The 24,666-nt window shown below is 35.6% G+C and overlaps 1 protein-coding gene across 1 annotated transcript in view; it reads right to left on the bottom strand.

The window, feature by feature from the left end:
- Sema5c (Semaphorin 5c) overlaps positions 1-24,666 on the bottom strand; it is a 79,880-nt gene that overhangs the window by 9,370 nt on the left and 45,844 nt on the right. Inside the window, exons 4-10 of the mRNA XM_065355765.1 lie at positions 6,585-6,792; positions 6,153-6,449; positions 5,892-6,079; positions 1,671-1,958; positions 1,384-1,537; positions 1,088-1,301; positions 848-1,002 (exon numbers count right to left, since the gene is read on the bottom strand). Of these exons, the coding sequence (XP_065211837.1) occupies positions 848-1,002; positions 1,088-1,301; positions 1,384-1,537; positions 1,671-1,958; positions 5,892-6,079; positions 6,153-6,449; positions 6,585-6,792 (1,504 nt within the window). The remainder of the gene's footprint in view (positions 1-847; positions 1,003-1,087; positions 1,302-1,383; positions 1,538-1,670; positions 1,959-5,891; positions 6,080-6,152; positions 6,450-6,584; positions 6,793-24,666) is intronic.

Genomic DNA, 24,666 nt, shown 5'->3' with positions numbered 1-24,666 from the left:
AGTCTTGACTTTTTTGAAAATTCGACTAAAATTAGGACTTTTATCAATTTCTGGCAAAAATCAGGATTTTTAAAAATTTCTGGTTAAAAAGTGGAAACTTCCACGAATTTCTGGCAAAAATTAGGATTTCTAAAAATTTCTGGTTAAAAAATGGAAACTTCCACGAATTTCTGACAAAAATCAGGACTTGTTTGAAATTCTAAAAAAATCCAAGATTTTCTTAAATCTTTCAAAAACCAAACCTTTCTTTGAAATTTTGACAAAAATTATGATTTTTAGAGAAAAAATTAAGACTTGTTTGCAATTTTGACAAGAAAGTAAGACTTTTTATAGTAAAAGATTTGAATTTTTTAGGGTTTTAACGTTCAAACATCTCTAATCGCCTCATCAGTCATCACTGGTCGATTATTTTCAACATTTTCCCACAGATTTGAATTTAGGACTACACCCCTTTGGAGTCCATGATGATTGGAGAATTGAATTAACACCAATTATCACACCCCAAAATACCTCGATTTTGATACCACACTCAACTTTCATCCCATTTACGCCAAATTTTAATCAGGAACCCCTCCTCCCTCCCCCCACCGGAGTCTGGATTCCGAAATTGGCCCAAAATTTGAATTCTGATGTGAAAATTAATTTGGACGTTGATTTTGAGATAGTAGTTCCACTTTTTTTTTGAGTACAAGGGCTAGAAATGTTCCTCAGGACTCCCCTTTAGGAAAAAAGTTGCCGAGGAGGGTCGACCGGGGGTGATGGGGGTGCAATAGATTTTTACGTGGGCCTCACGACTAAAATAATGAGAAAAATAAATAAACCCCGAATAAAAGCCCAATCCATATACCTGGATGTTAACACCTTCGCAATACGGACCGCCATTTTTAGGTGGAGGATTATCGCATTGTCTACTGGCGCACATGCATTGATCAGCACCTTCGTTACTGGTACCAGCCTGATTGCAAGGTGCCCATGATGACCATTCAGACCAACCTCCTGGAACTAAAATAAAGAAACCAGAAGGTAATGTTTGTCTCGGTTGTGTTTTTACTCAGAGATGGATTTTCCAGACCAAAAATTTTTTTACCTGGGTGATCGAAAGTAGGACATTGGTGGATGTTCTGATGCCAATACATGGTGGCTACATTTTTATCAGGAGGAGGCGAGCATCTATCTTTTAATTCGTTCCATCCGCAATACGGATCCATCGAATCGATACAGGCTGGTTTACTTTTATGACGTTTGCAGTGTTGGGCTGGTATTCGGATTACTTGTTGCTTGGTGCCAATATACAGGGATTCCTGTAACAAGATGTCATCATGAGGGAATTCCAAGTGAACATTCATTCATGTTAATCATATTACTTGATAATATGAATCTTACCGTCTGTCTTAGGAAATGCATCGATAATATTTTATCGGTAGGATTCGACAGGGGTTTCCATATCTCCAAAATGCACGTCTCCATGGTACGAGGCAATACGGATATTTTCTTTACACGGTTATCTTCAGTCGATACGTATAAAATGTGGATCTCTCTGCGAAAAAAAAAAAATGCAAAATATTCGATTAGTCGAGTTGGGAGAATTTAATTTATGCACATAAAGAAGACGACCATCACATACTCGTACTCTTACGGCGACAAAGTCGTAAAAATTTAATATCCCTTACCTGTGTAATTTCGTAGGTATCGCGTCAACGGCGATATGCACAATTGTCTCGAGTATACTGTGATATAAAGGAACTTGCTGAACTGGTTGAACGGCGTAATCCATTAATTGATACTTGAACGATTCCATTAAAACTCGAGGATCGCTGCTCCGACATTGTTTCGGATACGACGTGTAACGTCTCTCCCAAGCCGAACTGATGGTCTCTCGATGCTTATATGGACCGTCGAAAGCTGCTGCGATGGCTGACGAATTAAAAGCGCAGATTGCCGATCCTGCGATAGCGTTTCTGTCAAAAATGAAAAATCAAAGAATTAGCTCGTGTTGTAATTGCTGCAATAGAGAGAAACCAAGTAGACTATAGTAGACTTTATCTGAACAGATCTAAACGAACTGGGATTGCACCCCCCCTCCGGACAACCTCTGGGACAGCTTTTTCTTGAAGAGGACATCCTACAGAATATTTTAAAGCAAACTTGGCAAAAAAAGAAGTAGGGTCCGTTCACAAAATGGTGGCAATTTTGATTGATAGGTCCGCCGAAATCGCAGATTTTGCTTTCCAACGTAGAGTCATACGAAATTTTTTGAACTGGATAAAGCTAGATCAAAAGAGCATGCAACGATTTATCACCAGGCAAAATTTCAAGTGTAAAGTGCCTTTTTACATTTTTGGTGAATTTTTGAAAATCAAATTCAGGCCAAAAATGAGCAAAAAAATCAAAATTCCGCCAAATAGACCTGGAAATCTGAAATTTGGGATATTGGTAGGCACACTGTTTTCGATCTGTCAAATCAATTGGAAACGGTTTCAAAACGTTTTGAGCAGTTCTGGAGCTTTCAGCAGATTTTTGAAACCTGAACTCCAACTTGAGTCATTTTGGAGCCTCCAGCAACTTTTGAAAATTCCTGGAGCCTCCAACAAATTTTTGAATCATGAATGGGAGTTATAAAACCGAAATTCACTCTGCAAACTAATTTCATTACGGTGTGAAGTCGAATGCAGGTAAATTCCAAGTCGTTTTGGAGCGTCCAGCGACTATTTGGAAATTACTGGAGCTTCCAGCAGATTTTTCAATGCTTGAAATTTCCATAAAATTTTACCAAATCCAATTTCAATACGCTATCAAATCAACTGTCTGCGGGTTCCAGTCATTTTGAAGCCTCCAGCAACTTTTGAAAATTTCTGGAGCATCCAGTAGATTTTTCAATCACGAAAGGGAGTTATAAAACCGAAATTCACTCTGAAAACTAATTACATTGTGCGATTAAGTCGAATGCATTTAGATTTCGAGTCGATTCAGAACCTCCAGCGACTTTTTGGAAATTACTGGAGCCTCCAGCAGATATTTCTATGCTCGCAGTTTCCATAAAATTTTATCAAATCCAATTTTAATACGCTATCAAATCAACTATATGTGGGTTCAAGTCATTTTTCAGGCTCTAGCAACTTTTGAAAATTCCTGGAGCCTCCAGTAGATTTTTCAATCATCAAAGGGAGTTATATAACCGAAACTCACTCTGAAAACCAATTCAATACGCTATGAAGTCGAATGCAGGTAGATTTATAGTCGTTTTGAGCCTTCAGTGCCTTTCTGGAAATTACTGGAGCCTCCAGCAGATTTTTCAATGCTCGAAATTTTCATAAAATTTTACCAAATCCAATTTTAATAAGCTATCAAATGAACTCCAAGTGGGTTCAAGTCATTTTGGGGCCTCCTGCGACTTTCGAAAATTCCTGGAGCCTCCAGTAGATTTTACAATCATCAAATGGAGTTATAAAACCGAAATTCACTCTGAAATTAATTCAATACGCTATGAAGTCGACTACAGATAGATTTCAAGTCGATTTGGAGCCTCCAGAAACTTTTTGGAAATTACTGGAGCCTCCAGCAGATTTTTCAATGCTCAAAATTTCCATAAAAATTTTACCAAATCCAATTTTAATACCCTATCAAACTAACTGTATGCAGGTTCAAGTCATTTTGGAGCCTCCAGTAACTTTTGAAAATTTCTGGTGCCTCCAGTAAATTTTTGAATCATGGAAGGGAGTTATAAAACCGAAATTCGCTTTGCAAACTAATTTCATTGCGCGATTAAGTCGAATGCAGGTAGATTTCGAGTCGATTTAAAACCTCCAGCGACTTTTTGGAAATTACTGGAGCCTCCAACAGATTTTTCAATACTCGAAATTTTCATAAAATTTTACCAAATCCGATTTTAATAGGTACGCTATCAAATATACTGTACGTGGGTTCAAGTCATTTTTCAGGCTCCAGCAACTTTTGAAAATCTCTGGAGCCTGCAGTAGATTTTTCAATCGTCAAAGGGACTTATATAACCGAAACTCACTCTGCAAACCAATTTCAATACGCTGTGAAGTCGAATGCAAGCAGATTTCTAGTCGTTTTGGATCCTCCAGTGCCTTTCTGGAAATTACTGGAGCTTCCAGCAGATTTTTAAATGCTAAAAATTTCCATAAAAATTTTACCAAAACTAATTTTAAAACGCTAATAAATCAACTGTATGCGGGTTTAAGTCATTTTGGAGCCCCCACCAGCTTTTGAAAATTCCTGGAGCCTCCAATAGATTTTTCAATCATATAATGGAGTTATAAAACCGAAATTCACACTGAAAACCAATTTCAATACGCTTTGAAGTCAACTGCGGGTAGATTTCAAGTTGTTTCGGAGCCTCCAGTGCCTTTTTGGAAATTACTGGAGCCTCCAGCAGATTTTTAAATGCTCCAAATGTCCATAAAAATGTTACCAAATTCGATTTTATTACCCTATCAAATTAACTGTATGCAGGTTCAAGTCATTTTGGAGCCTACAGTTAATTTTGAAAATTTCTGGAGCCTCCAGTAGATTTTTCAATCATCAAATTGAGTTATAAAACCGAAATTTACTCTGAAAATCAATTTCAATACGCTACGAAGTCGACTGCAGGTAGATTTCAAGTCGTTTTGGAGCCTCCAGCGCTTTTTTGGAAATTACTGGAGCCTCCAGCAGATTTTTCAATGCTCGAAATGTCCATAAAATGATACCAAAACCAATTTTAAAACGCTATAAAATTAACTGCAAGTGGGTTCAAGTCATTATGGAGCCTCCAGCGCCTTTTTGGAAATTACTGGAGCCTCCAGCAGATTTTTCAATGCTCGAAATTTCCATAAAAATTTATCAAATCCTGTTTTAAAACGCTATAAAATCAACTGAACATAGGTTCAAGTCATTTTAGAGCCTCCAGCAGCTTTTTAGAGACCTTTGTTCTTCAAAAAGTTTCAACAATTTTCTGGAGACTCCAGAACTGCTTAAAACGGGTTGAAACCGTTTCCAATCGAGCCGGCAGGTCAAAAATGGGCTAACTGTATCACAAACTTCTGCTTTTCAAGTCAATTTGGTAAAATTCTGATCGGGGTCTCTTCAGGTCTGAAGTGTAGGCGTAAGTCTTATCAGATTAAACTATCAAACCGATCTGATCAGATCTATACAAAGAGCTTCATCTTATCATATCAAATCTGCTTCACTCTGATCAGTTTTCTCCTTGAAGGCATTTTTTTGAATAAATCCCACCCCCCCCCACCCCCTCAATTCCACAATAAGCCGAAAAATTCCAAAAATTGTAAAATTCGTGTGACCTATCGTTTGTTAGTTTCTTTGGGGCACTAATTTCGATTTTCTGCTCACTTTTTTAAAAAAATCCCCCAAAGTCCCAAAATGAACCCCATAAATTTAAAAAAATTAAAAATTCGTACGATCAACATGTTTTTTTGATTATTTTTTAAAGGCGGTGATTTCAATTTTCAGCTTACTTTTTTTTGGAAAAATTCCCCCCCCCCCCTCCCTCCCTCAAATTCCACAATAAGTCCCAAAATTCTAAAAAAATGAAAAATTCGAGTGACCTATGGTTTGCTAGGTTTTGGGAGATGCTGATTTCGATTTCATACTCGCTTTTATGATACGAGCTCTCTAAGTGGTCGTACTAGAGCGGAAAGAAGTCTGAATCCGGAATAATCCTTCTCGAGCGACACTTTAAGAGTAATTTTTCAAATTTTTTTCAATTTTTTTTGTTTTTTATTTTTTTTTTTTTTGTTCAATTTTACAAAAATATAAGATATTTTTGGACAACTTTTAAAAATGAATGGAAAGTACGATTTGTACTCCCGATCACACTATTCCTTCTGATTTTCAGCAAAAAACTTGTACTTTTTTTCAGAAATTCGTACCTTGGTGTATTGAATGTCGCATATACAATTCCATCATCCGGTAGATACGTAATTCCTTGGATTTCGTCATAATAAAACGGATATTCACCCGGCAATGAACAATTGAGTCGAGCTTTTAAAAACGTCGTCCACAACATTCGTGACCCGTTATCTTCCTTGCACACTCGAGCTACCCTGGAGTATATTTTCTGAAAGAAAAAGGAACTTGAATTAAAACCAAAAAAAAAAAAAAAAAAAGGAATGCAACAACAATAAATTTACCTTTCCACAATTCATGTACTCGACAGCGCTTTCTCTGAAGAAAAAAAATACATAAGCATCTGTCTCGAATGATCCGACGAATTGAGGATCGTTCAGCCACTTGGAATCGAATTGATCGGTGCGTACGAATCCTGAGAAATCTTTAGTTATCGCGTTATCAGTACCGGTAAAATCGACCGGAGTTCCGGCAAAATATACTCCTCGTTCGGTCATCAGGGAGGTGATGTTGGCGTACGGATTGTAAGGACATTTGGCTCTGCCATCCAGCCAGGAAGTCACTTTGTCCGTATTTTGAAGCTGTAAACAAAGATGATCAGGTACATATAAAATGTGGACAATAGCGAAATGAAATTAATCGTCGATTAAATAATAAATCTAATTCGAAGCTAATGTTTCAAGACAGTGTAGTATTTCTTGTACACATGTACTCACCTCTCTCCACGAACACGACGGCGAGAAAGCATTGGTACCGCAAGCAAATAATCTCGACCCATTGGATAACAAAACCTTGACGTAATTTCTGCAGTCCTCTTCAGATTGGCCTTTATCCAAACAAACCGTAATCTTATCGGCTGCTGCTGTCCACGAGCTCTTTTGAACCGTCTGCAGATTCTCCATCTTCAAACGATAAATATTATCCCTGTCGAAAAATAAATGAAAAATTAAATCCTCAATTAATTCATAATTTCTTGAAAATACAATTCATTTTTAATTAATTATCATATTCTATTCTATAATGAAAAATGCTACAGATTGTTTCGTTTGCTCTGTCATTTAGTTAACAATTTAATTTAAAAATAACTGGTTTAAAAACATCGGTCTCGAATTCTAATTAAGTTCTCGACGTTCATTCGAGCCTTTCTCGCGAATACACGTTAATTTAACGATCGTGGCACTAAAAAATACCTACTCGAACCAAGACGCCATCGCCAGTTTGATGGCAAATATTGCAAATTTACATATACCTACGTTTTAGTGTATTGGTTTATTATAATCGAGTCGCTAAATGACTTGGCATTTCTAATACATATATTTGTGTTAGCTGAGGTGAAAAAATTTCCTCGTAAATGAAGTCATAATGTTATGTATGTTTCGGTCTTTCGTATACAGATATTCACACATCAATAATATAAACACTCGTCGTAGATTTAAAGATATTCGACTCGTGAATCGGTTCGCGATTCAATGAGAAAGACAGGAACATGATTCATTGCAGATACCTACCATTAAGCAATCGATTAGGTACCTATTAAGACTACCTAACTACCTGATGTAGTCTCTTTATTAATATATTGTACCTTCACTCCAGAGAGATGGGCAATACAAAGGTCGATAATCGCATATTTATCGGAGAACTCGATCGCGATCGAGGCGATCTACAGACACATAACAATAGGATTTCGATTAGACTTTTTTTTTAATTCCCCGAATCGTGTGTAAAATTAACGAAACAAAAAAAAGAAGGAAAAAAACCAGTTTAATTGTACCTACAGTCGAACGATGCGATGCTCCTTAAAGAGTTTACATATGGGCTGGTACAGTCCATGTGGTGCCTGAGATTGTGAGACTAACCGAGAATTAGGTGGGTTGTATATGGAAATGAAATGAAATGCTGTTTTGTACAGAGTTGGGTATTTTGTTTCGATCTGGTAACTAACTCTTTAAAAAAAAAAGAAGGTATATGGAATATGAGAAACAGTCTCAGATTTTATTTCGTGGGTAGAAAAGAAGGAGAACTACTGCCGACGCCTTTTCTGCATAGGTACTTTTTTCATGATGGTAATTGAAAAAGCTGTACGCGGTTTGGGCGAGTGAAGAGGAGGGGATCGTTTTATATAATCACGATCCTTTCCTTCTCTCGTGGTTTGTTTCCAGTGCAAATATTTGGATTTATGTTTCACGAAGTCGTAATTTTTGCTAATGGGTACTTACTATGTATGAGTTATTAGATGTAATAGTCTCTGGTTCAGAGAATATAAGAAGTACCTGGGTTCGATTTTTCGCAATTATCGCTTTGTACAAGGTAATTTGTAGGTATACAGTATACAATAACAGATGGTAAATACTCGAACTTGGGAAACAAATATTCGAATTGAGTGAAGATTTTGGAGGTAGAAAGTTTAACTTTTTGGTGATTTTTATCACTCATCTCCACTGCAGATGCATAATAATGGACAAAATTCAAAGTTCTTAAACAATTGCCATTACATATCACAAAAAAAATCGACTTGGTCGATCCTGAAAGGAGGTCTAATGAGATAAGAAAAGGTCGAACCCCCCAAAAAGCACTACCACGAACCTAGGTAATTATTAAATCTGTCAAGTTTTGAACTCCTACGTCAATTTTAAGGGACTTCGAACTGACCTTAACATAATTTTGAAAAATCACAAAAAGTGACTAAAAAATGAATTTTTTCGATCCTGTCAAAAGAAGTGATAACTAGGGGAACTGGAGTTGGTGGGTAAAAAATCCTGAAAGGAATTTTCGAGTCACCTCTCCATTTTACTTGAAAACTTTGGACTTCCTAGACTAATTTGGAGGGGCTGCATGTTGATTCAAAGGGTCAAAAAATGCAAAAAAATGTTCAAAAATTGATTTCATCGGTCCTGGAAAGGGATCAAATGGGGTTAACAGGTTAAATTTGTAGAGGGCACTTCTATGACACCCCCCCCCCCCATTGTTTAATCTCCTCCAGGGGAAATTAAGAGGAACTTCCAGGCTGGTTTAAAGGTCAAAAATCCAAAACATTGCTCAAAATTGACTTTTTGGACCCCTATAGCGATGGGTCAAATATGGATTGATAGTTGATATGTGCCAAATTTGAACTTTCAGGGTAAATTTGATGAGGGGGAGGGTCAAAATTGGGAGGAAAATCATCAAGTTTTTTCCACCTTTAATAAAGTGGAATTAGCCTTATGGGATGGGATATTGAAATTTCGATATGTTGATCACAGTAAAAGTACTTTCCCATGGTTTAACTTTTGACTATTTTTTATCAATTTTGGGTCCTTATCAAGGCGGAATAAAGATGACTTTTCTGTCAAATGAAAATTTAAAGGAGTTGTGTCAAAATCCTGGAATCTTAGCTTGGAAGAAGACAAAAAACAAATCCTTTACCAAAATATCCCAACTCCGAATTTGTAAAAGTTACTGCAGGCGGTTTGGAATTGTAGAATTTTTTTTTTAAATCCCAGCCTTTGACAAATACTTTTTCTGATTTCGAGTGTTGCCTGATAAATTAAAACTTCACGAGAAAAATAAAAATTCATATAATTATTTTTTATTTTTGGGCCAAAAATTCATTTTTAGTCACTTTGCAACTGATAAAAGGGTCATTCCACGTCAATTCGACCAAAAAAATGCGATTTTGAAAACCATGTCTTTCGATTTCGCTCAAATTTTTTTTTTACAATATCTACCCATTCAGTAAGTAAGACCCCCGCAATCAGTTTGCTCACAGCCCCCTCAGGGGGCGGGTAAGGGGCTTCCATTGTTTTCACATTGTCTCTAGGTACTCTACTTCAGCAGCGCATTCCTCCAAAACTATGATACTTTGATCAAAACTGATTTCACAGTTCGAAAGGGTATTAAATTTTGAACTTTTTAAGCATTTTAAAATTTGCAAAATTTGAAAGTTGAACTTTCAAATTGAAAGTTCAAATTTCAAAATGTCGCTGTAAGTGGGAGCTACCATTTAAAATTCTGAAAAAATTTCCATAGATGTACGTTTTGATGCTTTTTTGAAATATTCAATTTTCGAGATGAGATCTCTTGATGGAGGGGGAGCACCCCCACCCACAATTTTGGGAAAAACTTTCGAAAAAAAATCTGGGGCATGTGATATATCGAATTGTATGTTTTTGGTAACGCTGAACACGAATATGACGTTAGATTTTTGATTCGGCCCCATCTACGGCCCCCAGCACCTCCCCAAATGGGGCAAAAGTTCAAAATGGTTTTTTTTTCGTGCGACACATCAAATAGTATATTTTTGGTGACGCTGAACACGAATATGACGTCAGATTTTTGGTTAGACTCAATCTACGGCCTCCAACAATTTTTTTTTTCGTACTTCCACCAATTGGGGGAGGTTCTGGGAGCTACGGGTGTGGTCAATTTGAAAAACTAAGGATATATTCGTGTTCAGCGATATCGAAAACATTAAACATACTATTTCATGTGTCACACGATTAAACCCTTTTTTACCGGCTTTTCGTAGAAAAGTCAGGTACTGTATTTGTCTCAACTGTGACAGTTTCGGTCCGGAGTAAATTTTCTTTGCGTTTTGGGGTGTTGGGATCATTGTGGGACCATTAGGTTTTTTTCAGGTTTCCTTAAAGTTTATATATATATAGATATATATACACATGAAAAGTGGTATTACGCAGCCCATACTAGATAAACCTCAGACTTTTTGCGGCCCATCTGGACTTTTTGCAGCCCAGTGCCGGGCTGCAAAAAGTCTGTTCTGTTTTCACTCGCCACAGACATTAGAAACAAGCCAACGCAGTGTGTATATGAGGCAGAATACCATTAAAGACCTGCATTATCCGATTTTATGGACTTGGCGTTACATGCACGAGCTATTCGAGTTCCTCACCTCTCTGGAAGTGAATGAAACAATTTTTTTGATGGTGGAAAAAGTCTGGGGAATATCTAAAAAACATACACTTGAGTGGGGAGCCCTCCTTAAAAATTGAAAATTTAATTACAAGCCTAAATATAAGTCTTTCTCCAACCTGATGGAGTATATACCTTCTTTTCACAGCCCAGCAGTGAGCTGCTTTGAGAACACATGGAAAAAATCAAGCGCGCCCCTGCTAATGCAAACTAAACGTCGGTCCGCAGAAAGTCAGTGAAATGTCATGGGCTTCGTAATGTATGGGGGCAATCTATATATATATATATATATGTGTGTTTATGTACCAATTTTGTGGCAGAGTAAACTCGAAACCTATGAAATTTTGAACAAAGTGCTTTATCCCTCCCGACTGGTGTATTGCCGAAATTTTGAGATTTCGAGTTTTATTAAAATCGGTTCAGACGTTCCCTCGATATTTCAGATTAAGTGATATTTTTTGTCATTTTTGTGTCCTTTTGCAGACTTCCTCATCAGTTTTGTTTTTGGTATACCTATTTTTTTTCTAAGAATAAATATTTTGCTTAGCAATAATCAGTAACGTCTGTCTTAATATACCCAAACGATTTCTCAGTTTATTTCTTGTTAGGAACTCGATGGAAAGTCGGTTCACGTGTTCCTCTGACAGTTCAGCTTAGGTAGGCCTAATTGATTTTTGGTGGCATTTTTGCAGACTTTTGCAGACTTCCTCATCAGTTTTGTTTTTGTACACCTATTTTTTTTAAAGCATAAATGTTTTGCTTAGCAATAACCAATGTCTGTCTTAATACCCAAACGATTTCTCAGTTTATTTCTTGTTTCGAAATATTTAGGTTTCGACATGGGACTCTTTGACGGAGGGGGAGCACCCCCACCCCCCAATTTTGGGTGAAAATTTCAAAAAACAATCTGGGGCATGTGATATATCGAATTGTATGTTTTCGGTGACGCTGAACACGAATATGACGTCAGATTTTTGATTGGACCCCATCCACGGCCCCCGGAACCTCCCCAAAGGGGGTAACATCATTTTTTTTCTATTTTTATACTTTAATGGGAATTGATGTTACCAGGGCTTTTTTGTGGGGGTCGCAGGGGGACGCCGTTCCCCCAAAGAAAAGTTCGAAAGTATCGAAAAATTTTCATAACAATTAAACAAATGAACGAATTTTAAAAAATGATAAAATGAATAGATTTTGGTAACTTTTTCAAAAAATTGTGAATTATCAGAATAGTAAAAAGCGAAACCGAGATCAGAATTATGATGAAAATTTGGAAATTGCTCTAAATCTAAAATTTAGCATTCAAGTTTTTACCTCAGTGTGAGTGTCTACTGGCAAGAAAATAGCAAGAAACCAAGAAAAAGGCGAGAAATTGACATGAGTGGCAAGAAAGAAATTAAAAAAATAGTATAGGAATTCCATCATTTGAAAAACAAAAATTTCCAAAGAATCCAAAAAATCACTGAAAAATTGAAGTTATCCCACCAATTTTGAAAAGTGTTGAGATCAGAAAAATCGAATCCTTTCATTAAAATTGATGTTGTTCTACATTTCAAATTACAAATTTTCTAAAGCTTTTGCTCCGCTCGAGCAGTAATTTTGCCTTTGTTTCGATCAAATAATAAATTATTAAGAAGGGTTTTCAAAAATAATTTAGTGTGGGTAGATACTTCGATTTTATTTTTCAAAAATTCAAATTATGTACAGGGGAGGATGAAAATTAGGGACTTGCAACTTCAATTTAGCGTCCCCCTCAGAAAAGAAATACAAAAAAAGGCCTGGATGTTACTATTAGTTGTTAGTTTCATGAAAATATTTCAAATAAAAATAATTTCAAATTTGTTTGCCGCATACATTTTTAGATTGAAACAGTTCATAGCAAATAAAATGAATTGTGTTGGTTGATATTGGGTCTAAACGCCTAGAAATCGGTAATTTAAAGGTCATTTTTTAGTCATTTTTTTGGTGAAAAAAGGTCCTTAAAGTCCTTTTTTATTTTCAAAATTCTATTTCGATGCCTTTTGTTAGGAACTCGATGGGTAATGATGGGCTGATTATTAATCGATTAATCGGGCCTGAAAAACGAAAAGTCGGTTATCTCACGCTAGTTGCGTGAGTGTTTTTTTTTTAGGTTACATCCCTTGGGGAGGTGCTGGGGCTGTGGATGGGTCCAACCAAAAATCTGACGTCATATTCGTGTTCAGCGTCACCAAAAACATACGATTTGATGTGTCGCACGAAAAAAAAAACCATTTTGAACTTTTGCCCCATTTGGGGAGGTGCTGGGGGCCGTGGATGGGGCCGAATCAAAAATCTAACGTCATATTCGTGTTCAGCGTTACCAAAAACATACAATTCGATATATCACATGCCCCTGATTTTTTTTCGAAAGTTTTGCCCAAAATTGGGGGTGGAGGTGCTCCCCCTCCATCAAGAGATCCAATCTCGAAAATTTGAAAAAATTCAAAATCATTTTGCGACATAAGTATCAAAATGAAGTAAAATTTTGTGAAGAAAAGGAAAATTCTAATTAATTTTGTTTTTGATCTATCCATAAAAATAATTATAGTTCACAAAAACGAATTTCTAAAACTTTTCAAAGTCACTTTGAGGCCAAACTACACCAAAGTATGAATTGAAATTTCGCGCAAAAAAAATTTTAATTCAAACAGCTATTATTTTGAGCCACCTACTCGTATTTGAAAATAAATTTAAAGTCACTTTGCGACCTACCAATAAAATATGTTAGAATTTCGAATTGAATGATTTTCATTTTTGAACAAGGTAAGTATACAAAAAAATTTAATCTTAAAATTCGACCAATTTAAAAAAATGTCCAAGTCACTTTGTGACCTATCATGATATGTTTCACGAGAAAAATAAGAAAATTCTAATGATTTTCATTTTTGAGTTTTTCATGAAAAATTTTCAAAGTCATATCGCGATCTATCAAAACACGTTGGAATTTCGTCAAAAAAAAACTAAGACACTTCGTAAAAAAAATCAAATGATTTTCATTTTTGAAAAATCCAAAAAAAAATTGAATCGAAAGATGAGTTTCAAAAAAATTTCAGTCACTTTGCAACCCATCAAAATGAGTTAAAACTTCACGAAAAAACGGAAATTTTCTAATAGATTTTATTTTTGAGCTTTTCGTAAAGAATCTTGAACGAAAAATTCGGACTTCTTTCGAAAAATTTTCAAAATCAACTCACAAACAATCAAAAATACTTTAAAATTATGTAAAAAAAAAAAATTCAAATGATTTTCATTTTTGAGAATTCAAAAAAAATTGAACCAATTTGATGAATTTCAAAAAAATTTTCAGTCATTTTCAAAACAGGTTGGAATTTTGTGAAAAAATCAAAAATTTAAACGATTTTTATTTTTGAGCAGTTCAAAAAACTTGAATCAAAATTCGATGAATTTCAAAACATTTTCAAAGTCACCTGGCAACCTATCAAAATAGGTTAAAATTTCGCAAGAAAAATAAAAATTCAAATGACTTTCATTTTTAAGTTATTCAAAAAAATTTCGGGCCAAAAACCACACCAACGGATGTGGCATGTCGAAGTGGGTTAAAATTTTACAAGAATAACAAAAATATCAACGAACTCGTTTTTTGAGGTCGTCTCAACATTTTCCAACTATTTCGAAGTCGTTGAAATAAAATCTCTCATCATTTTTTAAACCTGACTCCTCTCAGCGACCCTTCTCCACCACTGAAATTTTTCAAAATGGGAAACAAGAAGGATAATATAACTGAAGGGTCGAATTTAAAAAACAAATAACAAGTTAGGAGTAGGTACTTGAAATTTTGATACAGGGTTCCAAAAATTATCCTACATTTGACCGGAAGAAACCGAAGAAGGTCGTTCACGATTTCGAAATCATACACTGATTAGTTTTGAAAAATAATTTCTATCAAATTGGCGCTTGGATTTACACACTATCAAGTACCTACCTACCTACTTATACCTACGTGCCTACTCGATATTGTTTATCAACGCAGCATTACAAGTTACATCAGCACCTATATAAGAGAGTACTTGTACTACGAACTTCTAAAAAAAAACGTAGGTAATTTTATCATATCTACGAAACTAATTACTCAAATCGTTCGTTTCATATTTCGTATAGGTAGGTTTATATAGGAATATGAAATGTAGATCATTGGAAATATGAGATAAGAATGACGGGTATCGGTATAAGTTACATTGTGTCATGTTATCGTAGATAGAGCAGAGGCCCACAAACAAAATATACACAGACACACACACACAGAGACAGACTGAGTAAGTGGGAAAATGTCGTAAGTGAGCTACATATGTCTACAAACGTATTTTTTAACTCATTGGTAGGTAGTTGGGTACTTGTGACAAAATTCTTCAAGTTTGTTTGCAAGTCATCGAGTGATTTGCGCAGCTTTTTAACGTGGCCATTTACTTACAAATTCGACGTAGGACGTCCAACGAACAGCTCAGTACAGTTTACTATTTAGTATTGCTATAATAACTTCACGTGAGATGAGTTGTTCCTACACTATACGATTTCGAACATGGTAAAAGTGCTAAGGACGTACTATGACCTTTGATTATAACTATAAGTACGTCCGCACAAAAATGCTCGTAAATAGCGATACTTCACTTAACGTGTAGGTGTGAAAATAGTAGCCTAGTTATTAATATCACAGGCTCGTACAACAGATGAGACAACCTGATAAATTCGTACACACGTTTATAGGTTGTATTTACGTTCATCGTATTTCTTTTTTTTTTAGGTGGGTAAGTATTTTCCAGTCCAGCTGACATTTGTAGTCCTACACTAGCGCCATAACAATAATTTCGATCGTGATGCTGACGATGTTGGAGAAGGCACGCGAATTCACGAACGCGACCTACACACGACTGTTGAGGTTACTGGAGAGAAAAAAATACCTCGGATGGTAAAGAAAATGACAACTTGATTGATTCGAGACTGTACAACGTTAATGAATTCTGATTTATATGCGTTCTTGTTCTTGTAGCATATTATACATACGAGATGTGAGAAGCAATGTACAAGTATAACCATATCGAATTGCTGGCGTATTAATTACCTACACGTACTGTAATGTACATGTTCATGTACCTATATGTAAGTCTAGGTACAGACCAGATAGGCCTATTATTATGATCTCTGAGCCTGCATGGTTTCGGATTTTAGACAATTTGTGAGCTAGAAGCGTCTGAAAAATCACACGTATCTGAGATCGAATCACATGGAAAGAATATACTGGACATAGTGTTCGACTGCGAAGCCTGTGAAGTCAAAGAGGACCACCACGATGTGTGTGGACACTTCGATATTTATCGTAACTAGTTTTGTATTCATTTTCTCCTCTCCTCTGGCTCGATATCCAGCTCACACAAGCTGACCGTTGTCTTCGTCATTCGGGTTAAGCAATGTAAACAATGTTAATAACACGCGTTCTTTATTGGATAATTGATTCGTTACGACAACACACCTTCAGCTTAATACGACATTCATACATTCATAGTCGTATAGGTAGGTATAGGTAACCTGCGAGTTGGCCAAACGAATCATTGGTGGATCTAGAGAATCCAAACTGTTTTTTATTTTTATTTTTTAAAGCCATGGCGTTGACCAATTGATTATTTCCCAGCTACTTTGCATTTCCGTGATGAGTATAAGACGTAATGGGAAGATTATTTAAAAGCCAGTGAGAGCATCACAAATAGGGTTGCCTTTAACTACAGGCCAAACAAAAATTCGCGGTTTCTTCTGCTCCCAGCCCTCAAATAGAGCAGGCAAATAGCGGTTTTAAAAAGGGAAAAATTGGCACATTAATTTTTTCTTCGGGAATGTGTTCTGATGAACCCCCTGAACTACCAAAAAAAAAACCGACCCTCCTAACTTTGGAGCTAATTTTTTTAAGGGCCTGAAACCGGTTCCGATTCACGTTTTTTGCGATTTACTCCGAAAATATTAGGTTTACGATAAAGACTACCATGACTAAAAATGTTCCCCTTCAAATTCTCGACAATTTGATACTACGCTCGATACCCATCCCTCAAGAGGGGTGTCTAAAAATAGGGGTGGAAAGAGTAAGTGTTTCAAAAAAAGTCGGACATAAATTGATCAAAGTTACCACTTAATATCATTCGTTTTTGCTCAAATTTTGTTTACAAAGTCTACTCACCCAACCATTAATCACACCACCATTGATTGGTCTTCAACCCAGCCAAGGGGTTGGTGGGGGATGCTTGATTTTTCAAGTAACACACAACTGAATCATACATTTGAAAAACGAATATGTACATGTGATATATTGAATAGTATGTTATCGAGGTCGCTGAATACGAATATAAACTTATTTTTTGGGTCCCACCTCACAATGTCCCTCTTCGCCCCAAAAAAGGCCAAATTTCGAAAAATCATGAAAAGTCGAATGATAAGTATGTCGAATAGTATGTATTCGGGATTCTATTTTGAAATATTTTATCAATTTATAAGTTTTTCAGCCAAAAAAAAAACATTGTGAATAGGTAATTACTAAAAATAATTAGAGTTGCACGTACTTACCTAGGAAAAATTTCATTTTCTATTGAAAAATAATCAAAAACTAGTACTTAGGTCAGTGAGCGTTTTAAAGAAAAATCTTGCAAGATGTAAAATGTTTTCTTTGCAAAATGAGCGTTCAAACTTTTTGAATAGTGATCCCGATAATACCTTGGTGATACCTCCTCTACCTCTCCGCTTCTCCCTCCAAAAGTTACTCCAATCAGTGTTTTTGAGATGAATTTTCAGAGTTATTTCTAAAAGAATGGTGTGAATCTTTGAAGAAAATAATCACACCATGTTTTCTCGTTAACCTTTTTGAAACAGAGAGCCATTGTGCTTTGGATTCTAAAAATATTTGTTCAGCAATCTTGAAACCATAATATTCGATATAGTCGTATTTACATGATGTTCAGCGACTTTTCAACATTTTATCCTATTTAGAAGGGTGTAAAGGGGTTTTGAGAAACTGTAAGCAGAAATCAAGTTCATATTCGTATTCAGCGGCCTCGAAAACATACCATTTGATATATCACTCGACATTTCACGATTTTTCGAAATTTGGCCCCTTCTTTGGGGCACAGAGGGACATTGTGGGGTGGGACCCAAAAAATAAGTTCACATTTGTGCTTGGCGACCTCAAAAACATTCCATTTTGATATATCACTCGACTTTTTGATGATTTTTTGAAATTTTGGCCCCCTTGTTGGGGCACAGAGGGACATTGGGAGGTGGAACACAAAAAATAAGTTCATATTCGTACTCAGCGACCTCGAAAACATACCATTCGATATATCACTCGACTTTTCACGATTTTTCAAAATTTTAACCCCCTTTTTGGGGCACAGAGGGGCTTTGAGGAGTTGGACCCAGAAAATAAGTTGGTATTCGTATTCAGCGACCTCGAAAACATACAATTCGATATATCGCATGTCCAGATTCGTTTTTCAAATACATGATGCAGTTGTGTGTTACTTGAAAAATCAAGCATCCCCCACCAACCTCTTGAGAGGGTTGAAGACCAATCAATGGTGGTGTGATTAATAGTTGGGTGAGTAGACTTTGTAAAAAAAATTGAGCGAAAACGAATGATATTAAGTGGTAACTTTTATCAATTTATTGGACTGACTTTTTTTTGAAACACTCACTCTTTCCACCCCTATTTTTAGACACCCCTCTTGAGGGATGGGTATCGAGCGTAGTATCAAATTGTCGAGAATTTGAAGGGGAACATTTTTAGTCATGGTAGTTTTTATCGTAAACCTAATATTTTCGGAGTAAATCGCAAAAAACGTAAATCGGAACCGGTTTTAGCCCCCTAAAAAAAATAGCTCCAGGGTTAGGAGGGTCGAGTTTTTTTTTGGTAGTTCAGGGAGTTCATCTGAACACATTCCCGAAGAAAAAATTAATGTCAATTTTTTCCTTTTTGCCCTCGCTTTTTCACGTTAGTTTTCCTGCTCTAAAGTGGTGATCTCTGGTGTTAAAATAATTCCTTATTTTTTAGTGTTCCCATTTTTGAAAAACTCAAGCTACACTGGGCCTCTCAATTTTCAACAATTCGAAAAAAATCCAACTTCTAAGAAAAATTTCAAGTTCTAACACCTCTGAAAAGTCTTTTTTGAATGAAATGAACTCTCATGACAAGATTAGCCTCCTCCCTGGAAAACCAAGTTCGCCTCCTGGAATAGCAGAAATTCGTATTTTACATTAAATAAAAAGTCTAAAATTGCTAATTTTGTGTATCTACTTAATAAATTGAAGTGGTGTTTTCTTTGTAACGCCATCACTGCAAAACGGCTGAACGGAAAATTTTGAAAAAATACTCAAAATGTTCAGCGTAATGCGTAGATGGTTGTACTGAAATTTTTTTCGCGATTATAGGCCTTAAAAAACTGTAATTAAGCTTCAAAGTTTTGATGACGTCACGAATATCTTTGAGCTTTCATTTCGCTGCCGAATATTTCCGATTTGCTAAGCATTTTATAAATCATCAAATAGTAAACTGAGCATAAAATTTATACCACGATTGAACATTTCTCCTTCTGAAATACCTAATCCAATTTATACGAGTAATTTAGAATCTTGCTCACATTTTGTTATGGCTGGAAAAACGTAGGTTAGGTACCTATTCCTGCAGATGAAAACTTTTTCAAATTCTCAAAGAAGCATTGTCTGGGAAGGGGGGGGGGAGGGTCAACCGAAAATCTGCAGATTAACATGAGAAAAAAATACCAATCTTGCCGAATAAAAAGCTGAGTTTTTGAATGTGAAATCATTTTGTAAAAAAATTAAATAATCAAACAAATTGGGCCAGGCAGCGAGGGCAAATGCTTTTGAAAATTTTAATTTTAATAATTGAAAGAACGATGTTTTTTTTATGGGAAAAAGATGTTTTTGGTTTCAAAATTACAAAATTTGACTGATTTTTTAAAGAAATTTTAGTTTTAGAAACAAAAGCAAAAAGACCTATAATTTAGTATTTCGAGAAGTAAAAAAAAAACAATTGAAAGAACGATGCTTTTTAATGGGAAGAATTCGATGTTATTGGTTTCAAAAATAATTTCAAAATTGACTGATTTTTTGTAGAAATTTTAGCTATAGAAACAAAAGCAAACATATGCTTCAAGTTCCAGTCAGCAAATAAATTCCTTTATTAAGACTAAAAATTCATAAAATTTATCGACTTCATCGAGTTTGGCGAAACGTTTCCAAGATATTGATATACCAACTTCTTTTTTTTTTGGGGGGGGGATAAGTGCACCACTATACATGGCAGAAAGGATGCAAGATGGAATTTAAAAATTTTAAGCATTTTACAAAATCATCAAAGCTTCAACTTTTAACAGTCTTAGAGAATGAGATCGATCGAAGGTGAATCTATTCCTGGAGAAACTCAAAAAGTATGGGTGAACTCATTGGCTAATCATATGTATCTCTTCAACTTCAATTTTTTTTCACTTAGTCAATTAGTTTGAAAACGAAAAATATATCCAAATTTCATTTTGATAATTGAGATTGAGAGAACGATGGTTTTTATGGGAAGAATTAGATTTTTTGGCTTATAAACTTGAAAATTTGAGTGATTTTTTTTGTAGAAGTTTTAAAAAACATAAGCAAAACAACCCAATCAAGTTTAGGGCAAAAGCTCTCAAAATTTTGGATTTCGAGAAGTAAAAAAACATTTTTTTCTGGTAAATAAATCCCTTTACAATGTAGCCAAAAAATGACAAAATGTCAAAAATTATCAATTTTTTATAATTTCTCAGTAATTATATGGTATTTACGAGATTAATTCCCTGCCCGAAGGGCGGGTCATTTTGCTTGTTTATATTATATGGGTAACTGCTTGAATTAAAATGCATAATTATATTGTTCATTTCCGATGAATTATATGTAGTTGAGACATGTGACCCCCCCCCCCATTGCCGTTAATGCGAGATGTTTATCCTGCAGTTAATTCGATAATCATTCTTGAAATTTTGGACCTCCTATGGGCCAATTTGGAGAAATTGTATAGGGTCGAAATGTCAAAAACTTCAATTAAAAAATAGTTCAAAAATCAACTTTTTTGATGCTGAAAACGAGTGAAATGAGATTTTTAGAACAAAATGCAGTCAGCTGTGGCAGCTTCTCATTGCATCAGTATGTAATATGTACTTGAGCAATTAGGATCTCACAAAATATCGTTCGAGAGGAGTTTTAGCCCTGTTTATAAGTCGAAAAACGCAAAAACAACAAGTCAGGAGGTAAACGACGACGAAGGTACGGTATACTTCGCAGTTTGCACATGTCCTATAGAAAATGCGATGGAAAAAAATGAGTATAGGTAAACACATGCGCGACATATGTCTTTTGTAACCTCGCTCATCTAAAAACAATACCATGTTCCCCCGCTGTTAATAGTTAATCGTGTGGGTATCTAGTTAAATATACAATGTACGTGGATATAGTACCATTGAAGCGCGTGGCCATTTCATTCTCGAGAAACTGCTGCGTAAAAAAATACTCGTATCTATACCGCAGTCCATATAGCCATAGGAAATGAGAATAGATACGTCGTTTTGCATCGTTAGATGATGATCAAAATAAAGATCATCTAATCACACGTTGATCTGGACAGCAAATGTATGATCACTTCTGGCATTTTCTGGCCAAATTTCTCAAAAATTTCAAGAGCCTTAAAATGGCTTACAGTGTTTTTAATGCTTTTATAAGCATTTTATAAAAATGTAATGAAATTCTATACAGCTTTTTGATAACTTTTAAATCTTTGCGGTTGGTTTGGTTGATTTTCATCAGAAAACCATTAATTGATAGTTTTCAACCCCCCCCCCCCTATCTCTAACATGATGAAAGAATAAAACTTAGCACCCCCCCCCCCCAATCAAAAAAGTTCAATTTTTACGTTGTTATAATCTTATTTTGTCAGTTTTCTTCAGAAATGAGCTCACTATTTAATACAAATAATATCACTTCCCCTCCCACCATCCGTCTGTGTGATGAGAACGTCGAACTTGGATCCTCTACATTTCTAAAAGTGAGATAACCTACATTACAGAGGGCCTCGGGAAAGTTCTTGAAAGGGGACCCATTTTGAAGAATTTTGGCCCAGAAATGTCAATTTCCAAACAAATTATTAATTTGATTTTTCTCATCTCAGGATATCCTGGAGAAAATCTGCTCGTGGCGTTGAAAAGATAATCGAGAACAGTTTCAAAAACGTTTGCCCAAAAATTGAAACGTTCAAAGTTGGGCTTTTTTGAAAGCTCAGTTTTCAAGAGTCTGCTAAATTTCAGAGCCATGATTTATGATATTTGCAACTATTGACGGGGGGGGGAGGGGTGGCAGAGTCCCAAAATTTTGGTAAAAATGTAAAAAAAAAAAAGCCAAATATCGTGTGATATATGGATTTATATGTTTTCGAGAGCGTTGAACACAAATATCAACTCATTTTTTTAATTTGGCCCCTCCAGTACCCTTACATCGCCCTTCCCTAATTTCTTAAAAATTGAAAAAATCATGTGACATGTGGTTTAGTACAAAGTGGTGACCTGTAGTGATGAAAATAATTCGCTATTATGTATTATTTTTTCCATTTTCGAAAAAATCGGGCCTCAGTGGGCTCCTCAATTTTCAAAAATTTGAAGAAAAAAAAACAAATTTCACAGTAAAGTTTCAAAATTTTAAATCCTATATGTATTACCTAAGTCCTAAGTATCTCTAAAAAGTTAATTTTGAGTAAAATAAACTCTCATGACGATTTTAGCCCCCTCCTCTTTAAAAACCAAGTTGACCCTCCCCCCACACCCCCCATCGAATAGCAGAAATTTGTATTTAATGCGAGATATCCTAAAATTAGTTTTTGAAAATTGTTGAGCATCCAGTAGAATTTGAAATTCGAAATTTCCACAAAATTTTATCAAATGGAGTTGAAAAGTCGAAATTTCCTTTGTAAACTAATCTAATCTCAATAACTTATGAAGTAGACTGCAAGTGGTTTAAAGTCATTTTGAAGCTGTTAGTGACTTTTTGAAAATTAGTTGACGGAACAAATTTCAGCTTTCCTGCTACATTTGATGAAATTTTGGTGAAAATTTCAAGTTTCAAAAACCTTCTGGAGGTTCTAAGAATTTTCATTTCGTGCATTTTTTGATTTTTGGTGAATTTTTAAAAATAAAATTCGGGCCAAAAATGAGAAAAAAAAATCAAAATTTTACCGAATTGCCCTAGAAAGATGAAATTTGGGATACACCCTATTATCGACTCTCCAAATCGATGGGGGGACGGTTTCAAACCGTTATGAGCAGTTCTGGAGCCTCCACAGATTTTTGAAACTTTAAATTTCAACAAAATTTCATCAAATGGAGTTGGAAATCAGAAATTTACACTACACTATAATTTAAACACGTTATTAGATCGACTGCTGGTAAGTTTAAGTCATACCGGGGCCTCCAGCAAATATTTGAAAATTTTTGGAGCCTCCAGTAGATTTTTGAATTTTGAAATTCCCACGAAATTTCATCAAATGGAGTTGAAAACGCAAAATGAAAATTTCAAGTTTTAAAAATATACTTACTGGAGGCTCTAGGAATGTTCAAAAAGTCGCTGGAGGCTCCAAAATGGCCTAAATCCACCAGCATACGACTCAATAACGTGTTTAAATTGAAGTGCAGGGTGAATTTTTGTTTTATAACTGCATTTGATGACATTTTGTAGAAATTTCGAGCATCAAAAATCTGCTGGAGGCTCTAGAACTGCTCAAGACGACTTGAAATTCACCTGCTGTCGATTTCATGGCGTATTGAAATTAGTTTGCATTGGGAATTTTGGCTTTCTAACTGCATTTGATGAAATTTTGTGGAAAGTTCAAGTTTCAGAAATCTGCTGGAGGCTCCAGAATTGGTCAAGACGACTTGAAATTCGCCTGCTGTCGACCTCATGGCGTATTGAAATTAGTTTGCAGAGGGAATTTTGGCTTTCTAACTGCATTTGATGAAATTTTGTGGAAAATTCAAGTTTCAGAAATCTGCTGGAGGCTCCAGAATTGGTCAAAACATCATAGCTTAGTGAAATTACTTCATTTGATGACAATTTATAGTAATTTCAGGTTTCAAAAATCTACTGGAGGCTCCAGGAATTTAAAAACAGTTGCTGGAGGCTCCAAAATGACTCGAACCCATCAGAAGTCGACTTAATAGTGTGTTAATAAGTTGGAGTGCAGCGTGAATTTCGGATTCTCAGCCTAAAATTTCAAGTTCCAAAGATCTGCTGGAGGCTCTAGAAATGCTCAAAAAGGTGCTGGAGACTCCAAAACGACCTGAAATCCACCTGCAGTCGACTTCATAGCGTATTGAAATTAGTTTGCAGAGTGAATTTCGGTTTTATTACTCCATTCGATGATTTAAAAATCTACTGGAGGCTCCAAGAATTTTCAAAAAGTCGCTGGAGGCTCCAAAATGACCTAAAATCACCAGCCGTCGACTAAATAGCTTATATGTCGGAGTGCAGCGTGAATTTCTAATTTCCAATTTCATTTGATGAAATTTTGTGGAAATTTCGAGTTTCAAAAATCTGCTGGAGGCTCCAGAACTGTTCAAAACGGTTTGAAACCGTTTCCAATCGATTTGGCGGGTCAAAAATAGGGTATACCTCAAATTTCATCTTTCTAGGTCAATTTCGTAAAATTTTTATTTTTTTTCTCACAATCAATTTGGGTCTTTTAATTTTCAAAAATTCTCCAAAAATCGAAAAAATGCACTTTAGCATTTAAAATTGTGGCTGGTGATGAATTTTTGCATACTCTCTCGATTTAGCCTTGTCCAGTTCAAAGAA

This window comes from Planococcus citri, chromosome 1, assembly GCF_950023065.1.
Source record: "Planococcus citri chromosome 1, ihPlaCitr1.1, whole genome shotgun sequence".
Taxonomy (NCBI): Eukaryota; Metazoa; Arthropoda; class Insecta; order Hemiptera; family Pseudococcidae; genus Planococcus; species Planococcus citri.
This window is presented reverse-complemented; position numbering and strand designations above follow the sequence as displayed.